Source organism: Balaenoptera acutorostrata, chromosome 5 (assembly GCF_949987535.1).
Source record: "Balaenoptera acutorostrata chromosome 5, mBalAcu1.1, whole genome shotgun sequence".
NCBI classification, from domain to species: domain Eukaryota; kingdom Metazoa; phylum Chordata; class Mammalia; order Artiodactyla; family Balaenopteridae; genus Balaenoptera; species Balaenoptera acutorostrata.
The window spans coordinates 19,268,732-19,291,122 of record NC_080068.1 but is presented as its reverse complement, the minus strand read 5'-3'; the positions used below and the strand labels follow the sequence as shown (position 1 = coordinate 19,291,122).

At 39.6% G+C, this 22,391-nt stretch overlaps 1 protein-coding gene across 3 annotated transcripts in view; it reads left to right on the top strand.

Moving 5' to 3' along the window:
* The first annotated feature begins 820 nt into the window (after window positions 1-820).
* The window catches only part of EIF4E (eukaryotic translation initiation factor 4E), a 46,296-nt gene continuing 24,725 nt past the window's right edge, over window positions 821-22,391 (top strand). Inside the window, exon 1 of one of the 3 annotated variants that reach the window (XM_007184063.3) lies at window positions 821-872. In XM_007184063.3, coding sequence (XP_007184125.1) covers window positions 855-872 — 18 coding nt within the window. In that variant the 5' untranslated portion in view covers window positions 821-854. Of the gene's footprint in view, window positions 873-5,069; window positions 5,089-17,757; window positions 17,797-22,391 lie in introns of those variants that run through there. The other 2 variants (XM_057546903.1, XM_057546902.1) reach the window with 2 other exon arrangements.

Below are 22,391 nucleotides of genomic sequence, written 5' to 3'. Positions count from 1 at the left end.
ACTTGGGCTATTTCCGACCACGTTAAAGCAGAACAGTGGAAGCGAGAGGACCCAACTTGCAAATGATTTTTATTTCCACGCAAGCCTTAGCCCTGAGGTCTTAATCTCAGGAGTTGAAACAGGAAACGCTGTCGGGTGCACTCCCCCTCCCCCAACCTGTGGCAAGTGGGTACTGTGGGCGGCTCCGCCACCCCCTTTGGCAGTGATGGCCATGAGTGACCACCAGCGTTAGCGGAGCCGGGGTACCGGGGAGGGTTGACTGCTTAAACAACGATTCTCCATCGCCGCCTCTTTATGAAACTAAGAGAAAATGGTGTGCAGTCAAAAGAAAATTAAATAAACACACAGGCAACTTGTCCTAGGACCTCAACTAAGCAAATGAAGCCTTATTGTGCATGCTGAGCCTTCGGTTCCTAACCTTTCGGGGAAGATGGGAGGACAGGGCGACAAAGGGTACAGTAGGCATGTCTGGCAGTAAGTGCGACAGCAGCTATCCAGGCGGAAGAGCAGAGGACTGAAAACCACCCTCCAGCACGCGTGTGTCCTCCGCGCCGAGAACCGCGCACCGTACCCATCGACCACGTGACCAGTCCTTTTTTTTTTTTTTTAACTTCTTGGCCTAAAAGAAAAAAAAACGAAAACGAGAGAGAGAAATAGAAAGACAGGAGAGAGACTCCACTTCCCAGAAGCCTCTTGTGAAACACGCCGCCGCAGTCTTGCGCAGGCGCCGCCAGGGCCAAACGGACACGTCCGTCACGTGAACAGTAGCCGGCCAATCCGGTTTGAATCTCATTTTTTTCCTCTCACCCCCCCCCCCCCCTTCAGGAGCGGTTGTGCGATCAGATCGATCTAAGATGGCGACTGTGGAACCGGTGAGTATTGCTTTTGGCCCCCACCCCCACCGGTCCGCACGCTCCGTCTCCCTTCGGACTCGGGGACCCCGCGGGACGGCGTTCCCCGGCGCGCACGCTACCCCTTGCCGCCCCCTCCCCCTCTTCGTGGGCCTGACCTCCCCGCGGACAACTGGGGGCGCCCCGGAGGTTGGCCGCGACGGCGTGTAGAGCCCACGTTCTGGTGGGGGCCCGAGAGCTCGCGGAGAGGTGTGGGGGAGGGGCGGCGCCTCAGGCGGAGCCGCGAGGGGGTTCGAGGGTGGAGGGTGACCTGGGCCCTGGGCTAGGTGTGTGGGAATTGTGTCTTCGGGATAGGAGGGCGCTGGGCCGTCTCCGAGCTGGCGCCCGGATCCGCAGGGAGGGTGGGCGGCGAGCCGGCCTGGAATGAGATGGAGGGAGCCCCGGGGCAGCCTTTCCGTGTCTCCCTCCCTCGCTCTAGCCCAGGGGCTCGGGTGCGGGCGCGCACCGGGACTCCTTAGACCGGTGGGCCGGGGAGCCGGTGGGCGCGCGTAGCCCTAGGGTGAGTTGGGCGGGAGTGGTGCCGCGGCGTGCGCGGAGAAGCTTCGACCTCGCCGAGGGGAGCCGAGAGCGGCCAGCGCATGTTAGGCCGGCGCGTCCGAGAGTTGCCGGGGTGGGCGGCAGGGGAGGCGAGAAAGGTTTGGAGTGGGGAGGAGAACCCCGTGTCACGCGGTAAAGCTCTGCGAGTAGGATGAAGGGTGGTGGTGGTGGTTAGCAGGGGGATCACATTGTCCTCGCCCCTCCATGCTGGAGGCTGGGCTGTCATGGAGGAGGGAAGGGGGAGGAGCGAGGCCTACGGGTAGCTGCTGCCGGTCTGGTTGCCGGCCGGACCTGCTGCATTTCACACGCGCCTGTCTCCCATTCATTCATCCTTTCGGCGCAGTGCGCACGCCTCAGAGAATGCGAGTGGGTGTAGATCCGTCTGTTCTTCCGAGTCTGTCTTTATCGTCTGGAAGGTTCCTCAGGCACAGTTTATTGGAAATAGGAACTTAACTTTTAAAGTTAATTTTCCATTTGATTTTCTCTTTATCCGTTCTGCTGGTTTCCCTCCCAGTTTGGGCACCATCTTAAACTTCTTTCAAGCAAGCTGATCCCAGAGCACCAAGTTGATTGTTAACCGTACAAAGGAGGGAGTATCTTTGTCATAGTTTGGGTTTGCCGGCAGTGTTTCACTGAAACTTCTAGGCCTGTGTTGCCGTTTCAGGAATGTCACATCTAAGTGATACTTTAGAGGCATAATACATTAACCAGAAAACTTTTGATACTCTGGAACCAGTTCTGGACCTTGGTTGCCAGATATTTTCATATATCTTCAATGGTAGTTTGTGATTTTGATAATGGCTTCCCAATTTGCTTTGACTTTTTAAAGACTTTTATAACTATTAAAAAACTAGCTATGAAAAGGTCTATAGAATACAAAAATGCTTATTTTTCATTACATTGACGTAAACTATCCTTACCTTGTTGCCAGAATTTAAGGCAGATTTTCTGCTTGGTTGCTTATTCTTTTATTGGTACCAGTGTTTATTTATATTCCTGGAAATTAGATTGACTACAGAACTTTCTTGAGTTGCTGATACAGTTAAATGATTTTTAGAACATTAATGTTAAATAGATAAAAGATAAATATGTAAAACTTTAACTTAAAACCTTTTAATGGGCTCTGATATTACTTCTGACTGGATCAACTCTCCTACCCACCGTACCAGCGTCAGTAAAAGCATTACAGCTGGTAATAAGGGCAAGGCTAAAACCTCTAAACAATAAAACAATAATGTAGTCTGTGAAGTTTCAGTAACATTTAGGGCCTTTGGGTTTTGCAGGCTATGCTGTTTTGTTTCAACAACAGGGAACAAAACTACAAAGTGTTGAAGGACTGTTTTGAGTCAGTAAATATTTATAGCTCCTGATACGTTTAGGACCTTGTACCAAGTGTTCTTTAGGATACAGAGTTATACAAAATGTGATTTTATACCTTGTTCAGTGTAAATTTTAGGAGCTTAATTTCCAGTGATCTGGTCAATGATGCAGTATAGCATTCCTTCTAGTGCTGACCCCAGGGAGATTTCAATACTGCATTTAAATTTGGGGAGTAGGGAACCTAAAAACTTAGTGTGTGAAAGTCAAAAGCCAGATTGAAACTATAATAACCAGAGGATGCATGTAAAATAATTTTAAGTGTTTATTTTTAGTGAAAAATGCAACTTTAAAGTACTTTTAATGCACCTTTGTCCACAGGTTAGTCATTTAGAATTCTTTTTGACAATTTTAAATAGTGGGATTTTTTTTTTTAAGCAGCTGGTTAGTATTTGCTGCAATTGAGGTATCCCTGTAAAAGCCTACAAAAAGCATATTTGTTCATTGCTATTTCAGCTAGCTTGTGAGTTTCATTATTACTTTTTTGCTGGGCATAATCAGAAGCACCTGGAGTCATGGGTTTATTTCTGCTTGTCCCACCTTTGTAGGCATTCAGGGAATTTTTATCTACGGAAATTAAGTAAAATATCAGTCATTTTCAGTTTGATATTGTGTGCTTCTCAAGTGTGCGTGTATGAGATCATTTAGGTTAAGAAGTGGCTTACATGGAATTCAAAAAAATGATACAAATGAACTTATTTACAAAACAGGAATAGATTCACAGACATAGGGGAAAGGGAGGAGGAAGGGAAAAATTAGGAGTTTGGGATTAACAGATACTGTATAAAATAGATAAACAACAGGGACGTACTATAGAGCACAGGGAACTATATTAGGTATCTTGTAATAACCTATAATGGAAAAGAATATACATACATATATATATATAAAACTGAATCACTTTGCTAATAAACCTGAAACTAACACAACATTGTAAATCAAGTATACTTCCAAAAAACCCCACAACAAAACACACACAGACACATAAAAGAAGTGGCTTACAGATATTAAACTTGTTGACAAGCTTGATAGGTATATTAAAGGAAGCATTTTACCTCTTAACAGGTAATATGGCAAAGTTTTGAACATTGGGATAAACAATACTCTCCTATTATTCTGTTGGTATTTGAATTGTGGTTAGGTCAAAATTAGACTTTGTGGGTAGATCAAAGTTAGATTTAATATTAGTTGGCGAAGGTGGCAGGCCATCGTGCCTCCAGTGGGTCGTGGTTTTTGGCAGCTTTTATCTTCATTCTGCATTCTTTTTTTTTTTTTTTTTTTTTAATTTTATTTATTTATTTATTTATGGCTGTGTTGGGTCTTCGTTTCTGTGCGAGGGCTTTCTCTAGTTGTGGCAAGTGGGGACCACTCTTCATCGCGGTGCGCGGGCCTCTCACCATCGCGGCCTCTCTTGTTGCGGAGCACAGGCTCCAGACGCGCAGGCTCAGTAATTGTGGCTCACGGGCCCAGTTGCTCCGTGGCATGTGGGATCTTCCCAGACCAGGGCTCGAACCCGTGTCCCCTGCATTGGCAGGCAGATTCTCAACCACTGCGCCACCAGGGAAGCCCTGCATTCTTCATTATTGGGTTTTTTTTGACCTGTAGTTCTTTTAAAGGTAAGAGATTTTGTTTCTTTAGTTAAATTGAAGGTATATAATTTTACTTGTTTTTACATTGTATCTCTTGAATTTTTTAAACTGTACATTAGTTTCATAAATGGAATCAACTTGGTCAGCTGATCTAATGTTTCCTTTTTTATCCTTTAGGAACATGTTTTGTATTGCAAAGAGTTTATTAAAAGTAAATAAGTCTTAAATACGTGTTGACAAATATGTTGTTATATAATGCCATGGTTTTTTGCTAACCAAAGACTATTGATTAACTAGCAGACCTTGCAAATTAATATGCATATTTTTGCTTTAAGAAAGAACCCAGTATATCAAAGTTCATTCATAAACCAAACAAATTTAGTTCTGGTGTTTATATTTTAGATTTCACTTGTTTTTTACTCTGAATTAAAATTATGCCTAATTATTTGACTTAACAGAAGTCCAGTTTAGAAATAGACGTAGTTTTACACACCAAAGTTGCAGAGAATAAAATGTTTAATGAATTATGAACCTTAATCCAATTTGGACAGAAAATTCTATGCAAAAAATTTTTTTAAGTATTCTATTTAATTTATATAAGGTTAAGAATATAGGAGAAGTACCAGCAGTCCTGGATGTAACAAGGAGCCTATGAAGTAGTTGTTCTAGCAATGGTAATTTCTTCTTTTCCTTCTCTGCTACTATTAGAAATTTCCTTGCTCTTCTGGTACCTGTGAATTGCTCCATTTTTGTCATAGAGAATATTTTGAGAAGTGGAAACGAGTCTGAATTATAGTCTAATTTTAATATCTGTGTGACCTTGAAGACTGAAATTTCTAAGTCTAGCTGAAAAATGGGAATAAGATATAGTGGTTTTGATTTTCAAATGCACTATTCAGGGATGAAAATTTGTCAGTTATGAAGAACTAGATAGGGGACTTCCCTGGTGGCACAGTGGTTAAGAATCCTCCTGCCAATGCAGGGGACATGGGTTAGAGCCCTGGTCCGGGAAGATCCCACATGCCGCGGAGCAACTAAGCCCGTGCGCCACAACTACTGAGCCTGCACTCTAGAGCCTGCGAGCCACTACTACTGAAGCCCACGTACCACAACTACTGAAGGCCGTGCACCTAGAGACGTGCTCTGCAACAAGAGAAGCCTCCTCAATGAGAAGCCAGTGCACCGCAATGAAGAGTAGCCCCGCTCGCAGCAGTGAAGACCCAACACAGCCAAAAATAAATAAATAAATAAATTTATTTTTTAAAAAAAGAACTAGATAAAGTTAATATTCCATAGGTGTGCTGCATGTAGGTGTATCCATGCAAAGTTGTACTCACCTTTTCCTCTCTTTGCTAGGAGATTTATATAGCCAACTTTATCATTTCTTTGCCATTATTAAGAAATACAAAGCTTATGACCCATAACCCACAGATACTCTTCCCACTCCTTACTGTAAAAATCACTAGTGTTTCTTTAAAAGTCCCTATACGTGTCTAGAGAAAAAAGAAAGGATGGCTTTTGTCTCTTAAGTACTAAGTAGTCCCTTCTAGAACCTGAGAATGTGGTCAGAAAAGTAAGATCGTTTTTCCCAGTTGGAACTTTTAATACATCTTCCATAGAAACAATAGGAAGCTGTAGTTTTGGCTCACTGTGTTCAACAAGTTTCTATGGAATTATGACAAATCTACCCAGCATTGAATTTCCAGGGCTATAGATTTAGAGTTCTAAGCAGCTGAATAAAAATGATCTTTTAAACACAGCCTGTAACAGTGATTTTTAATGTAGGTGATTTTTATAACTTAATAATGGCTAACACAAAGCACTTACTGTGTATCAGGCACCTTACTAAGTGCTTTACATATATTCATTTAATTTTTAACAGCAAACCGATGAGGTAGGTATTATTCTTATTTCACAGATGAGGAAACCAAGGCACGGAGAGATTAAGTAACTTTGTGTGACTAACTTGCCCAAGATCACAGAGCTAATAAGTGGTGGGGTGGAGTTCAAACTAAAGCAGCCAAGTTCCAGTGTGTGTGTTCTTAACCATGACACTGTCTTTCCCATAGGCATGTAATGTGTGTTCCTTGTGTGACTTGGAAAGATTAATTTGATAAACTTAATAGATATTTTGCTACAGTTCTAAAAGAAAATATGTGGACATTTGATTTTAGTTTCTGTTGTACTACAGTGTTTGCTAACTGATATCCAAAGGTAGAATCTTAAGAAAATGTCACCTTGGTGTCTAAATTTGAGGACTAAATAAGTAGTTATACTGGTCATACTTCAGTAACTGGTCCAGAACTTTGTGCTTTGATTTCTAAAGAAAGTGAATGGTCACTCTTCTTCTCCCTCTTCTCATTTGATTTCTAGACCTGTCAATTCATATGATTTGCCAGTTAAAATATTTTGCTAGTGAAAACAGTGTAGTGAAATTGAAAAAAAATTTGCAGACGTGGAATTTACTCTCATCTACCTTTGTACTTTTAGTAATTTTGGTGAAAGGTCTGGCAAAGAGTTAAGCAGTTGTTTTGAAAAAGTTTCAGTTGTAGTATGTTGCTAGTCTTAAAAGCTAAATTATTTGGGGAAGGTAGAAGTAATAAGACCATAAGATTTCTCTGAAACTCATGTCTTTGCAGTAATCTTTACTTTTATTTATTTTTATAAATTTACTTATTTTTGGCTGCGTTGGGTCTTTGTTGCTGTGCGCAGTTTTTCTCTAGTTGCAGCGAGCGGGGCTACTCTTCGTTGTGGTGGGCAGGCTTCTCATTGCGGTGGCTTCTCCTGTTGCAGAGCACGGGCTCTAGGTGTGCAGGCTCAGTAGTTGTGGCTCGCGGGCTCTAGAGCGCAGGCCCAGTAGTTGTGGCGCATAAGCTAAGTTGCTCTGCGTGTTGGATCTTCCAGGACCAGGGCTTGAACCTGTGTCCCCTGCATTGGCAGGCGGATTCTTAACCACTGCACCACCAGGGAAGCCCTGCAGTAACCTTTAAAACTAAAATGTCTTTAGTTATATATTTTAAATGTGTTCATACAAAATGCTATAGAGAAATTAGAAATTACAGAAACCTTTCTGTGCTCTGCTTATTACAGTGACAGTAAGTTTTAGTATTTATGTGAACTGATATTAGTATTGCTATAAAAAATTCTTTCGGGGTTTTACATGGGTCATCTTAGGGCAACAGCTTATGTAACCACAGAGTCTGATAACTTAAAGTATTAACTAAGGTCAGTATTTTAATAGATAAAATATCTTGTAGTTTTTTTTAAATCTTAATATTGTGGGATAAATACTTTTTACAGGTGAGAAATTCATATTTCAAGTGGTTTTTTTTTTTAATTTTAAAACTTTTTAAAATTTAAAATTAAATAAAAGTTTCTACCAAGGTCACATAGTTCCTAAGTGAGAGAGGGAGAACTCCAACCCAGGTCCTATCTTCAAGCTTTATTACTGTACTTAAAAAAAAAAAAACTAAAATTCAACCAAAACTAAAATGTCCAACTCTTTGCCTTCAGCAAAACTCTTACCTTATGGATAAAATTGATGCGTAGGTCATCGTTATACACAAATAAACATAAAATCATATCTGAAAGGATGTATCAGATGGTTTATGGGTGGTGGCATGATGGGATTAGGAGCGATACATTTTATTTTTTCTTTTGAACTTGTGTGACGTATTTTAAAATAATATTTAGTAAAATCTCTTGGGTTTTGGTTTATAGATAATGGTATTTTAGCTTTTTTAAATAGCTTTTTTCTTGAAGATGAGTAATAAATGCTCATGGTTCAAAATTCAAATGGATCCTTTTAGCAAACAGCTGGAGCCTGTGACCTCATTTTCAGAATAATGTTTTTAAATTAAATAAAATACATAGGATTACAAAGGAAACTAATTATGTTGAAGTACAGTAAGGATTAAGTGAGTTAACATGAAACATTAAGGGTGCTGCCTGGCACAGGCAAAGTCCTGTCTCATTGGTGTGAAAAACCTATCTCCTATCTATTTTCTCCAGCTACCTAGTTCTCCTCTCCAAAGCATCCAATGTTAACCAGTTTTTTTGAGGATTCTTCTTAAAAAAGGCTGTCCAAGAGAACTTTCTGTGATGAAGTGTTCTATATTTGTGCTGACCAATACGGTAGCCACTAGCGGCACTACTGAGCACTTGAAATAAGACTAATCCAACCCAGCAGATGAATTTTAAACTTGAATTAATTGTAATTTTTAATTAATTGAAATTTAATTCCATATGTAACTAGTGGATACCAAATTGGACAGTGTGGCTCTAGAATCTAGACATATCCTGGTGTATACAAACACATGTTGTATTATAACTTTGTAAGGTACAACTGAATATGACAAAGACCAGTTTGGTTGGGCAAGTTATTTTTTAATTTTATTCTAGAAAACGTCTCTCTGTATTTTATTTTTTAATTTTTTTCTCTCTATATCTTAAACTTTCAAAGATAATTATTTGGTCTTGTATGGACAATTGAAATTGTCCTAAAATTACAATTGTCCTATGACCTTGTTTGCTGTTTAAGAAAATGTGTGTGAATAGCCCATTGTATACATTGTCCACAACTCAAATTTTGTACAAAAGAGTATACAATGAAGTCTTCTCAAGCTGATCCCATCCAGGTGGATCACTTCTAGGGGCAACCACCATGGTCAGTTCATATCTTTGTGTAGAGATTTGTATTCAGTTGGCCCCCCCCATCCACGGATTTCCATCTGAGGATTCAACCAACTGTGGATCAAATTTTGGAGAGCTGTCTGTACTATGCCATTTTATATAAGGGACTTGAACATCTATAGATTTTGGTATCCGAGAGGATCCTAGAACCAGTCCCCCACAGATGTCGAGGGACAACTATATATACAAGCAAATATGATGTGCAGTTGACTCTTGAACAACATGGGTTTGAACTGCGTGGCTCCGCTTATACATACACGGGTTTTTTTCACTTAATACGTACTAAAGTACTACGTGATCTGCGGTTGTTTGAATCTGCAAATGTGGGACCTTGGATGAGGAGGGCTGGCTGTAAAGTTATGTGTGGATTTAAGACTGTGTAGAGGGTCAGTGCTCCTAACCCCTACGTTGTTCAAGGGTCAACTGTATATTCTTTCAAAAAAATAAATGGTAGCCAATTCTATACACTATTCTGGCACATTGTGTTTTTCACTTAATATATTTTTTAGAGCATTACATATAAACACAAAGCTTTCACTTTTTCTGATGGTATGTATTACATGGTTTGGTCTTAAAACATTTTTATTTCTATACTGATGAACATTTGCTAGGGTTCAATTAAGGCATGTAAGTATATTGGAGTTTATAATATTATTGTATAGATTGTAAAAGAGAATGTGATTGTTAATTTAGGGATAGATTATAGTACCGTTTGTGTTTATTGGTGTGGCTATGTGATCCATACCAGATGAGCCAAGGACTAGGTGATAAATTGAACAATTAGAAAGATTGGTAACTACTATTATTATTTGAGAAAGGCAATAGAAAATTCACAGGTGTGGAAGATTGTTAGTTATGCCCCCTAAAGAATCATACCTCCCTGTATCCATACCTTTGAGTAGTCTACAGCCCCCCCTGCCCCCACTGGGCTTAGCCATGTAACTTGCTTTGGAATTGCTTTGGAACCATTTGCTATTTCAGTGCTGTGATGAATAACCCTTTACCTGTGTCATTCTACACATGGGGTAGTATATCTGTAAGATCAATGTTTTGGCAACAAATTGAAAATTTGAGCTTCTCATTGCGGTGGCTTCTCTTGTTGCGGAGCACGGGCTCTAGAGCGCAGGCTCAGTAGTTGTGGCGACGGGCTTAGTTGCTCCGCGGCATGTGGGATCTTCCCGGACCAGGGCTCGAACCCGTACCGTATCCCCTGCATTGGCAGGCAGATTCTTAACCACTGCATCACCAGGGAAGCCCCAGTACCTCAGTCTTATACTCTGTGATCACATTTTCATTTCTTTGCCTCCTTCCCTACTCACTATCCTGACTTTCATGTTAGTCGTTCCCTTGAATTTTTTTTTTTTACAGTATAATTATCTTTAGAGTTTAATCTCCAGTGTGTATATCTTTCAGCTAAGTATTTTAGTTTTGAAAAACTAAAAACGTAGACGATGTGTAGGGAAAGCGCAGTATTGCTACTGTTACAGGTAGGTTCTTAAGATAAGCTGAACACCATTTCTGGGTTATAGTTTGGCTTCAGCTTCCTGGAATTTCTCCTGGAGCCCATCTTGGGAAAACGAGTGGACAAGATCATGAACATGTTCTGGGAAACACAGGACTCTACGGTTATCTGCTGGGGCTGTGGTATGGGCCAGGCAGAGCCTTCAGTTAGGAGAGTGGTCTCTTGGAGTGAGCTGCTCTATATCTTGTTTAAGAATAGGTTAATTCTGGTGTGAAATTCTGAGCTGTTCCAGGGAGCAGGGCACAAAGGAGCTTTGTTAACATATTTTTAAGCTGAGTTACGTGTACATAAATGTTCAGGCCAGGGACTTCCCTGGTAGTGCCGTAGTCAAGAATCCGCCTGCCAGTGCAGGGGACACAGGTTCGAGCCCTGGTCTGGGAAGATCCCACATGCTGCGGAGCAACTAAGCCTGTGCGCCACAACTACTGAGCCTGTGCTCTAGAGACCCGCGAGCTACAGCTACTGAGGCCCGTGCGCCTAGAGCCCATGCTCCGCAACAAGAGAAGCCACTGCAATGAGAAGCCCGCGCACCGCAACGAAGACTCAATGCAGCCATAGATAGATAAATAAATTTTAAAAATAATAAATTTACAATTAAAAAAATACCAAAAAAAAAAATGTCCAGGCCAGACACATGGCAGTCGTTTTTTAATAAAAGGTAGAATAGTAAGCCTCTTGGTCATAACAGACAGCACATGAATGTAGCCTGAATCACATTGCTTCAATCTAGACTGTTGGCTCTCTATATCTGGTGCACACCTGTCTTTTTTGGATCTCTTTTGACTATGTTCCTTATTTGCTCTCATATGACTTCTGTGTTGCACCCCTCTGTTTGCTGTATCTCTTGTTTTCCTTTTATTTGGTTACTTGTTTCACTTTGGTGGATCACATCTTCCAGAACTTTTTTGAGAAAAGGTACATGAGGGTTATTGAAGATTTTTGAGACCATGCCTATTGAACAATATCATATCTGTAGTTTGGCTGGGTGTAGAATTCTTTTCTTCAGAATTTTGAAGTTCCATGGTCATCTTCTCTTGTAACTGTTGATAACTGAGGAATTATTCCGATGACTCTTATTTTTTTAACGTGACCAGTTCCCTTCTACTCACCAGAAATTTATAGAGTCTTTCCTTGTCCCCATTTCACAATGACATGCTTTAGTATGAGTATTGTCATCCATTGTGCTGGGTACTTATTGGACTTTAATATAGCAACTCCTATCCGTCATTTCTGAGAGATTTATTGGTGATTTTCCTCTCCCCTGTTTCTCTTTGAAACAGTTATTCAGATATTGGATCTACTGCAGTGGTTCGTTAGTGTCTGCGAGCTCTGATACACTCTCACTCATTTAAATTTTGCTCTCATTTTCCACCTCTTTTTGTTTGGTTTTCTGGGAAATTTATTTTCCAGCCTTTTCTGTCTCATAATTTTAATTTCCAGATGTTCTCTCTGGTCTTCTGAATCTTCATTTTTATAGCTTCCTGTAATTGTGTGCATGCAAAATCTTAACTTATCATTTTGAGGATATATATAGGTACATATCTTTAAAGGCATTTTCTATTCCCTGCCTGTCTGTTTCCTCCAAATTGCTTATTTTCTTTTTATTTTTGAACTCATGGCAGCAATCCTAGGGACTTGGAGTAGGGGGAGGGGATGGAGGGATCTAGTTATTTCCCAAACATCTTTCACTGGATTCTTTTTAATTTACTCCCTTCCTTCACTCCCAGTCCTAAAGGTGCTGCCAGGAGACTTTAAGGTGTATATTGATTACTTAGCCGTTTCCATCTACATGCCAGTTCTTTTTTTGCTGCTCTTCCCATGGTTGTGGGGTTTTTTTGTTTTTTTTTTTTTTGGTAAATTACTATAGTTTTAGTGGGGTTTTGAGAGGGAACAGAATTAGAACCATTTATTTATTGAAACATTTGAGTGTCTATCATGTGCCACGCACTCTTGAGTGCTTAACCCACCTCCCTCTTAACCTAAGAGTTACTGGATTACTGAATAGAAAAGAAATAAAGAACTAACACTTATTACCACATTTAAAAAGTAACTTTTTGTTGCATTCTAGTGTTTTTCTTTAGGCAAAAAATGCCAGGAATAATAAACCTAGCAAGTTCTTTGCAGCATTCATATACCCAAATGCCAGAGCCTTCAAGTGCCCAGGAATTATAAACCCTAACAGTTAGTTTGCAGGATTCATAAATAAAAGCAGTACAACTCTGAGAATTACAGTGGAGGACTTTAATAAGTAATTAATCACATAATTTGATTTTGAAAGAGTTAATGTTGGAAAGATGTTAATTTTTCCGAATTTTATGTGTAAATTCAGTATAAACTGAGTCAAAATGCCAAAATCTTTGCCAGTGGGGTGGGAAGCTATGCTTTATTTTTATTGTTTTGAATTTTTAAATTTAATTTATTTTTTTATGCAGCAGGTTCTCATTGGGAAGCTACACTTTATGCTGGGGTTCTCAAGCTGGCCTTAGGGCTGCTTTTGTGTGGCCTGCTAGCTAAGATTTTTTTTTTTTTTTAATTTATTTTGGTTGCATTGGGTTGTGGGCTGTCTCTAGTTGCGGCAGGTGGGGGCTATTCTTCGTTGCGGTGCGCGGACTTCTCATTGCGGTGGCTTCTCTTGTTTCAGAGCACAGGCTCTAGGCGCGTGGGCTTCAGTCGTTGTGGCATGCGGGTTCAGTAGTTGTGGCTCGCGGGATCTAGAGTGCAGGCTCAGTAGTTGTGGCGCACGGGATTAGTTGCTCCATGGCATGTGGGATCTTCCCAGACCAGAGATCGAACCAGTGTCTCCTACATTGGCAGGTGGATTCTTAACCGCTGCACCACCAGGGAAGTCCCAAGAATGGTTTTTATTTCAAAAAGTAAAACAAAACAATAAGTGATAGAAGTTTACCAGCCTAAAATATTTACTCTCTGGCCCTTTAGAGAAAAAGTTTGCAAGTTTATTTGAAAGAATAAACAAATGAGAATTGGCAGTAAATTTTTGAAAAGGAGGAGAAAAGGGGAATAGAGAATTTGCCCTACATGGAGAAAAAAACATTGTTCAACAAAGGTAACTTATAAAAATGTGATATTGGTGCAAGTGGGGACTGACATCTTTGGGACAGACTGAACAGTCCAGGAGTAGAGTCTCTGTGTATTTGGGCTTCAGTATAATTCTGTTACAATAAATTTGGAACATTTAGCTCTGTATGAAGAAAAAATCATCTGCAATCCCAGCAACATGTTCTCTGGTTAATATTTTGGTTTACTTGTTTGTGGATTCTTTTTTCTCACCATGTCTCTCTTTGTGCCTATTTCTTTTCCTTTGACTTTTTTTTTTTTTTTTTTTTTAAAGAGTAGCTTTTTTTTTTTTAATTTTATAGCTACTTTATTTATTTATTTATTTATTTTTGGCTGTGTTGGGTCTTCGGTTCGTGCGAGGGCTTTCTCTAGTTGCGGCAAGTGGGGGCCACTCTTCATCGCGGTGTGGGGACCGCTCTTCATCGCGGTGCGCGGGCCTTTCACTATTGCAGCCCCTCCCGTTGCGGGGCACAGGCTCCAGACGCGCAGGCTCAGTAGTTGTGGCTCACGGGCCCAGCTGCTCCGTGGCATGTGGGATCTTCCCAGACCAGGGCTCGAACCCGTGTCCCCTGCATTAGCAGGCAGATTCTCAACCACTGCGCCACCAGGGAAGCCCTCCTTTGACTTTTTAAGAGGAATTTTAGGTTCACTACAAAATGGAAAGGAGGGTACAAAGGGTTCTGGCATACCTCCTGCCCCAACATCCACAGTCTCCCCCACAATCAACATTCCACACCAGAGGGGTACATTTGTTACACTGGATGAACCTACATTGACATGTCATTATCACCCGAAGTCTGTACATTACATCACAACTCACTCTTGGTGTTGTATATTCTGTAGGTTTGGACACATGTAAAATAACAGTTAGCATTATAGTTTCATACAGAGTAGTTTCACTGCCTAAAAATCTTCTGTCTGTTCATCCCTCTTCCTCCCTAACCCCCAGCAAGCACTAATCTTTTTGCTGTCCCTGTAGTTTTGTCTTTTCCAGAAATACAGTTATCGTATAGTTATACAATATATAGCCTCTTTTTTTAATATTTTATTTTTTATAAATTTATTTATTTTATTTTTCTATATTTTTTTTGGCTGTGTTGGGTCTTCGTTGCTGCCTGCGGGCTTTCTCTAGTTGTGACGAACGGGGGCTACTCCTTGTTGTGGTGTGCGGGCCTCTCATTGCGGTGGCTTCTCTTGTTGCGGAGCATGGGCTCTAGGCATGCGGGCTTCAGTGGTTGTGGCACGTGGGCTCAGTAGTTGTGGTGCACAGGCTTAGTTGCTCCGTGGCATGTGGGGTCTTCCCGGAGCAGGGCTCAAACCTGTGTCCCCTGCATTAGCAGGTGGATTCTTAACCACTGTGCCACCAGGGAAGCCCAGTAGATAGCCTCTTAAGCCTCCTTTCATTTAGTAATATGCATTTAAGATTCCTCTATGTCTTTTCACAGCTTGTTAGCTTATTTCTTAGTGCAGAATAATATTCCATTGTCTGGATGTACCACGTTTATTTGGGACTGGTTAAATTAAAAATAAAGTGCCCTCCCCCACAAAAGTAAAGTTCTCATTATTTATTCAGTCCTGAAATCTTTTTTCCACCTTTATGTTAACATTTTAAAATGATTTTCCAAACATCACTTCTAGTGCCTATATTATAAACACCATGATTTATCTGTTGCCTTTTCGTCATATCTTTTAATAGATATATTGCCTCTAGTTTTGCTTCCTGATATAAAATATATAAAGCTTTTATTGTCCTGACAGTTCCTTTGAAGAAATCTCTTAAAAGTATAGCTGGGTTAAAGAATATAGATGTTTTTATACTTGGAAGTTTGGATGGTTCATTAACTTAAGTGAAAGGATATAGTCATACTCTATAAACCTGGGAACATTTGAAACAGTGACTGTAGTACCTGGTTTTATAATTTTTAAAGAAATACAGGTTGATTTCTTTTGAAAGATGGCTTAAATACTTGGAGAATAAAAGGATAAATCTAATTTTCTTATTAAACCATAGTTTACATTGAAATTTTAACTTTTAACATTACAGAACTTTAAAAAAACTAACGCATGGAATTTAAAAAGAATTCAACTGCTTATTTAACTAACATGTTAAAATTGACTTTTTAAAAATATTTATTTTTTTAATTGGTTGCACCGGGTCTTAGTTGTGGCAAGCGGGCTCCTTAGTTGTGGCATGCAAACTCTCAGTTGCGGCATGCATGTGGGATCTAGTTCCCTGACCAGGGATCGAACCTGGGGCCCCTGCATTGGGAGCGCAGAGTATTAACCACTGTGCCACCAGGGAAGTCCCTAAAATTGATTTTTTATAACTAATATTTAATCAGTATCATTAAATTTTAGTTATGCTTTTTAAAGTTTTGAAAGGAATAAACTTTAAAAGAAGGAGCAAATTCTTTAAAATGTTTGCTTTTCAAATTGTAATTATAAATCTTTAAAGAATGAATGAAATAGAAATCATCATGTTACGGGAACCAGTATAGTTTTGTGCAATGTAAATGCTTGTCCTAATATCATTTTAATGTTATTTTGAAGCACTAATTTTTACTTTTGTATAATATTCAACTTATGTAAATTTCTCCTTAGTTATTTAAAAAATGTGAATCTTCTGGTAGCCTTTGGTTTAAGTAGTATTGACGTTTAAACTTTATTGTTAACCTCATCATTCTTGATCATACATGTTTGTTATTTCTTATGTCTTTGTCACACTTTCTGAATTTGTAGTCTTGTCCTAAGCTACATAAGATGTGCAGAATAATTTGGTTGACAGATATTAGTGTTCCTTTAAGAATTAGTTTATTTTAAATGTAACAAGATGCCTACAAGTCTTTCTAGTTTTAAAATTACATTCTAGAAGATAAGAAATGCAAATGTGACCTATAGGAATTTTTTTATATTAGTAGAATGTGGTTAAGTGTAATTTGCTGACTATCCAGAAATACAAATTTTTAGCTGTAGCACAGCAAATTTAACTCTGTTCACTTGAAAGTCTAGGGCTAGTCATCAAGTTTAGTCAGGTAATTACATTATTACTTAAATAATAAATTGAACAGCTATTAAATTTTGTAGTAATTTTTAGACACAACACAATTTGTGCAAATGATCAAAGCTCTTCCCTCTGTACCTCAGCTTTCAGTATTATTGTTTAGGTGTCATATTATATTAGTAAAAAAGAATATTAAAAAGTACTGTTTTGAATCAGAATTGATATATGGGATCTCACAGTCCTTTACATGAAAAATAAATTCTCCATTTGAGCAGTGTTTTAAACTTAAAAGGTTTGTATTTTGCTAAATCTACATATGTTGTTTATCTACTTTGGCTTTTTAGTTTATGGCACAAAGGTCACCAATTTGATCCTTTATTACAGACAAGGAAGAAGACCTGCAAAATCCACAGCTGCACTTTTCCTGATGAGTGATGCTAGATTAGCTGGTATTCCTTTACTATAGGTATATATTTGAAAACTGACACCGAAAACAGTTGGTTTAATTATTTGTGGTAATTTTCACTGTTTACACCAGATTTTTTTTTCATTCCTTACAAGGCAGGTGGTGAGGCTTTATTTGTTTTTGTGTACTAGTTAATTAATTATACTAATTTACATATGGGAGGGTGCTGGGGGAAATGTCTCTTTACTAAAAAGAGACCTGGGAACTGAATGTGTGGATACTAAAAGGAAGAGTAAAGTATCCTGAAGTCTATTTACATATGTTGTATTAAGAAATAATCTTCTTAGAGTTAATTATTTGTATCCATAAAAGATAGCTTTTATATATGCTTACCTGTATTTCTGAGATATTTTGATCACATAGCCATTTAGTACACTGTCTTGCATAATATAAAATTGGTATAATCAATCATTGGTATTTACTTGCTTTTTCCCCTAGTAGTGGGATTGTGTGTGTGTGTGTGTTTGTGTGTGTGTGTTTGAAGAGTGAACTGTACCATTCATGCCTTTCTTCTAATTTATTGGCAGTGGCATGCGCTTGGAAGATAGTGAAAGTGCTGAGCCTGAGGCTGCGGTACAAAGCATAGTACATACTGTAGGGTTATGCTGCCTGGAAAGAGTACCTTGGTAACCATATATGATTTTTTATCCAATTTTGGGCACTTCTGAGAGTGAACAAGGGTTTTAGTAATAATAATTATGCTGAAACGACAAACAGGTAAAATTTGGACACGTAGTATCCCTAGCTATGAATCTTGACAGTCCTGCAGTAAAATGTAGAATATAGATAGGACTTGTTAACTTCCCAGGGCTTAAATTTGAAGAGCGGAGAGAGTAGTAGTTTCACAGTATTGTGAAGATTGAATATACTGAATAACGTATATAAAAATATGCAGCCCATTGCTTGTTAGTAACTGCTTGGTAAATGTTACCTATCAAGTAAAAACTCATAGTTTGGTAGAAGTGTGAGGATTGGTGTTAACCACTTTAAAAATCATAAAACACTACCATCTTTTTCTGTTCTTACTTTGCTCACCCTTCTGTTCATTATTTCATATCTTTATTTAATGCCTTCAGTTTACTGAAATGTTGGGTTAGTAACTGGTAGAGATAATTGTAGCTGCCTTGGCCATAATAGCATTTACATTTTTATTAAAGCCACAAATGGTCTTTGCCATTCAGCTAAAAAATAGTGAAGCAAGGAAGGGGAAATATAAGGAAGTGCTACTGGAGATGGGTTACCAATAATATTGTTATCTGTTATTTGGTACTATGGTGTTTTGCCCCACCAAATCATATATCTGTGAATGGCAGAGTTGGGATTCCTACCTGGGAAACATGGCTCCGGAGTGTGTAATCTAAACCAGTGTCTCTTATACTCTGGTAGAAAACTAGTATGTTTTTCTTTTTTTTATAAATGAGGCCATTGTTAATCTGTATGATTTTTATTCTTTTTTTTTTTTAATTTTTATTTATTTATTTTATTTATTGCTGTGTTGGGTCTTCGTTTCTATGCGAGGGCTTTCACTAGTTGCGGCAAGTGGGGGCCACCCTTCATCATGGTGCGCGGGTCTCTCACTATCGCAGCCTCTCTTGTTGCGGAGCACAGGCTCCAGACGCGCAGGCTCAGCAATTGTGGCTCACGGGCCCAGTTGCTCCGCGGCATGTGGGATCCTCCCAGACCAGGGCTCGAACCCTTGTCCCCTGCATTGGCAGGCAGATTCTCAACCACTGCGCCACCAGGGAAGCCCAAGGGTTTTTAAGGAGAATTTTGTGAAGTTGGTGCTACAAGTATCACATAGTACTCCTGTACCGACCTATTTTTTGGTGATCCTAAGTCTCAGATACCTAACTAGTTAATAGCCTTACAAAGAATTTTAAGAGGAGATATAATTTCAAAATACTTTATTTTTAAACTCAATTTATATTAAAAGTACTTAGCAGGGCTTCCCTCGTGGCACAGTGGTTAAGAATCCTCCCGTCAGTGCAGGGGACACTGGTTCGAGCCCTGGTCTGGGAAGATCCCACGTGCCGCCAAGCACCTAAGCCCGTGTGCCACAACTGCTGAGCTTGTGTTCTAGAACCCGCGAGCCACAACTACTGAGCCTGTGTGCTACAACTACTGAAGCCCGCGCACCTAGAGCCCGTGCTCCGCAACAAGAGAAGCCACCACAGTGAGAAGCCCACTCGCCGCAACGAAGAGTAGCCCCCGCTCGCTGCAACTAGAGAAAGCCTGCGTGCAGCAACGAAGACTCAACGCAGCCATAAATAAATAAATGAATAAGTACTTAGCAAATTAAGACAAATAATGAATAATTTGAGCATCTATTATAGTTAATTGAGGCTTATGCTTAACTGAGGATTGACCTGAAAGTTTTGTTTTTGTTTTTTTGCCACACTGAGCGACTTGCGGGACTTCAGCTCCCAGACCAGGGATTGAACCCAGGCCATAGCAGTAAATGTGCCAAGTCCTAACCACTAGACTGCCAGAGAATTCCCCTTTTTAGGGTTCTTTTATAAATATATTTCATCATTCTTATTTGGCATATGTCCATAATTATAAGTCATTTTTGATCAAAGAATTTTATTTATTTGTTTGTTTGGCTAAACCAGGTCTTAGTTGTGGCACACAGGATCTTCGATGTGGCGTGAGGGATCTTTCATTGTGGCATGCGGGATCTGGTTCCCTGACTAGGGATTGAACCCGGGCCCCCTGCATTGGGAGCACATAGTCTTAACCACTGGACCACCAGGGAAGTCCCTGATCGAAGAATTTAATATAGCACGGCCATCATTCTGGACATTACTTCTCATTGTATATACTACCATGGATTCAAAAGGTATAGGGGATTGGAATTTCCCCATAGAATAGACCACCCCTGTAGAATTAACCTGAAAGTTTAAAATAACATCCTACATGGCTATTACTTTTGTTTTGCTTTATCTACGTTGAAAATAAGAAAAAAAGCATCCTGATTATTTCAAAGTTAAGAGATTTTAAACAAAAAAATAAAACAAGTTGAAATGACAGAAAATGATTTTATAATAAGGCGTGTCTCAGTAGTCTCAAACAAAAAAAATATTTTCCTTTGCAATAATTTGCAACATAATTGCAGACTCAAGAAGCTTACAGGGTGGCAGACTTCTCAGGTTGTGCAGTGGTTAAGAATCCGCCTGTCAATGCAGGGAACACGGGTTCAAGCCCTGGTCTGTGAAGATCCCACATGCCGCAGAGCAACTAGGTCCACGCACCGCAACTACTGAGCCTGTGCTGTAGAGCCCACGAGCCACAACTGCTGAGCCCATGTGCCTAGAGCCCGTGCTTTGCAACAAGAGAAGCCACTGCAGTGAGAAGCCTGTGCACCGCAGTGAAGAGTAGCCCCCCGTTCGCAGCAACTAGAGAAAAGTCCGTGCGCAGCAACGAAGACCCAACACAGCCAAAAATAAAATATAAATAATTTTTTAAAAAAAGAAGTTTACAGGGTGGGGACTTCTCTGGCGGTCCAGTGGTTAAGACTTCGCCTCCCAGTGCAGGGGGTGCGGGTTCGATCCCTGGTCGGGGAGCTAAAATCCCACATGCTGCAGGGCAACTAAGCCCGCATGCCACAGCTAGAGAGAAGCCCGCACACTGCAACAAAAGATCCTGCGTGCTGCAACAAAGACTCAATGCAGCCAAAAAATAAATATTAAAAAATATATGCATTAAAAAAGTTTCTATTGATTATGAATGGATTGTTGTGATAAGTATATGACCATAGCAAGATACGACCTGAGAAAATTTGTACTGAGAAGATATGCCCTTTTAATACATTATTTTTAATATTAATGTTTTCATAAGTAATTTTCATCATGAAAATGATTTCTGAATCTTACTAGATTTGGTCTGTGCCATGTGAAAGAGTATTTTTGTAGAGTATTTGAGTATTTTTTATTCTGTCATGGAAACAATTGGTTATTAATCACTTTTGCTTTATTAAGAGGATTTAAGAAATTCAAATAAGTTTTAAAATTTGAACATTTATTAAACTGTAGATAATAATTTAAAAGGCTAAAAAAGATGGGAATTCCTGGCAGTCCAGTGGTTAGGACTCTGCACTTCCACTGCAGGGGGCACAGGTTCAATTCCTGGTTAGGGAACTAAGATCCCGCATGCCTAACGGTGTGACCAAGAGAAAAAGAAAAAAATCTAAAAAAGAAACATCAATACAGCGCTTACATTAAAAAAGGGTTTCAAATACTGAAAAGATTGTTTATGGTTAATAAACATTTTTTTCAAAGTGTTTTAGAGCATTTGTCTTAATCTAGCATGTTTATATAATATTAAAAGCAAAGACTGAAAGAGTTTAAACTAGTATACTTATTCATACATCTACACAATCATTTAAAGATGAGTAGCTCTTTTTATTTCAGTTACAGGAAAACCCCAAAATTATGTATTATTAATATAAAGGCTAAAATTTCAGTTAATGTAGAATGTAAAATTCAAAGGAACGTTTTTTAAGGAAGTGAACATATTTTTTTCTGAGTTATTACCTGCTTTTAGTTCTTATATATCTAGAGACTTTTGGTACCATCTAAGCTTTCCATCATTCTCCTAATGGTGAAAAGAGTAGAATAAGAGAAAAGAAAGGAAAGTACTAAAGGAGTTAGGAAGTGACATTTTGTACCCTATGAAACTTGTAATTACTCATACCGTAATTGATTGTCTTTTACATGCTGCTGAGGTAAAAGGTGTAAACAAGTGCTGTGAAAGTATGGTTTGTAATGATGATTGTGAACTTATGAGTATGTTTTACTTATCATTTGTCTTTTTTTTTTAGGGATGGTAGCTAATTTTTAATTTTATTTATTTATTAATCTATTTATTTTTTGGCTGCGTTGGGTCTTCGTTGCTGCACGCGGGCTTTCTCTAGTTGTGGTGAGCGGGGGCTACTCTTCGTTGCAGTGCACGGGCTTCTCATTGCAGTGGCTTCTCTTGTTACGGAGGCTCTAGGTGCGCACGCCTCAGTAGTTGCAGCACATGGGCTCAGTAGTTGTGGCTCGCGGGCTCTAGAGTGCAGGCTCAGCAGTTGTGGCGCATGGGCTTAGTTGCTTCGCGGCATGTAGGATCTTCCCGGACCAGGGCTCGAACCTGTGTCCCCTGTATTGGCAGGCAGATTCTTAACCACTGTGCCACCAGGGAAGCCCTTTCTTTTAATTTAGGTAAATAAGAGAATTTGCAG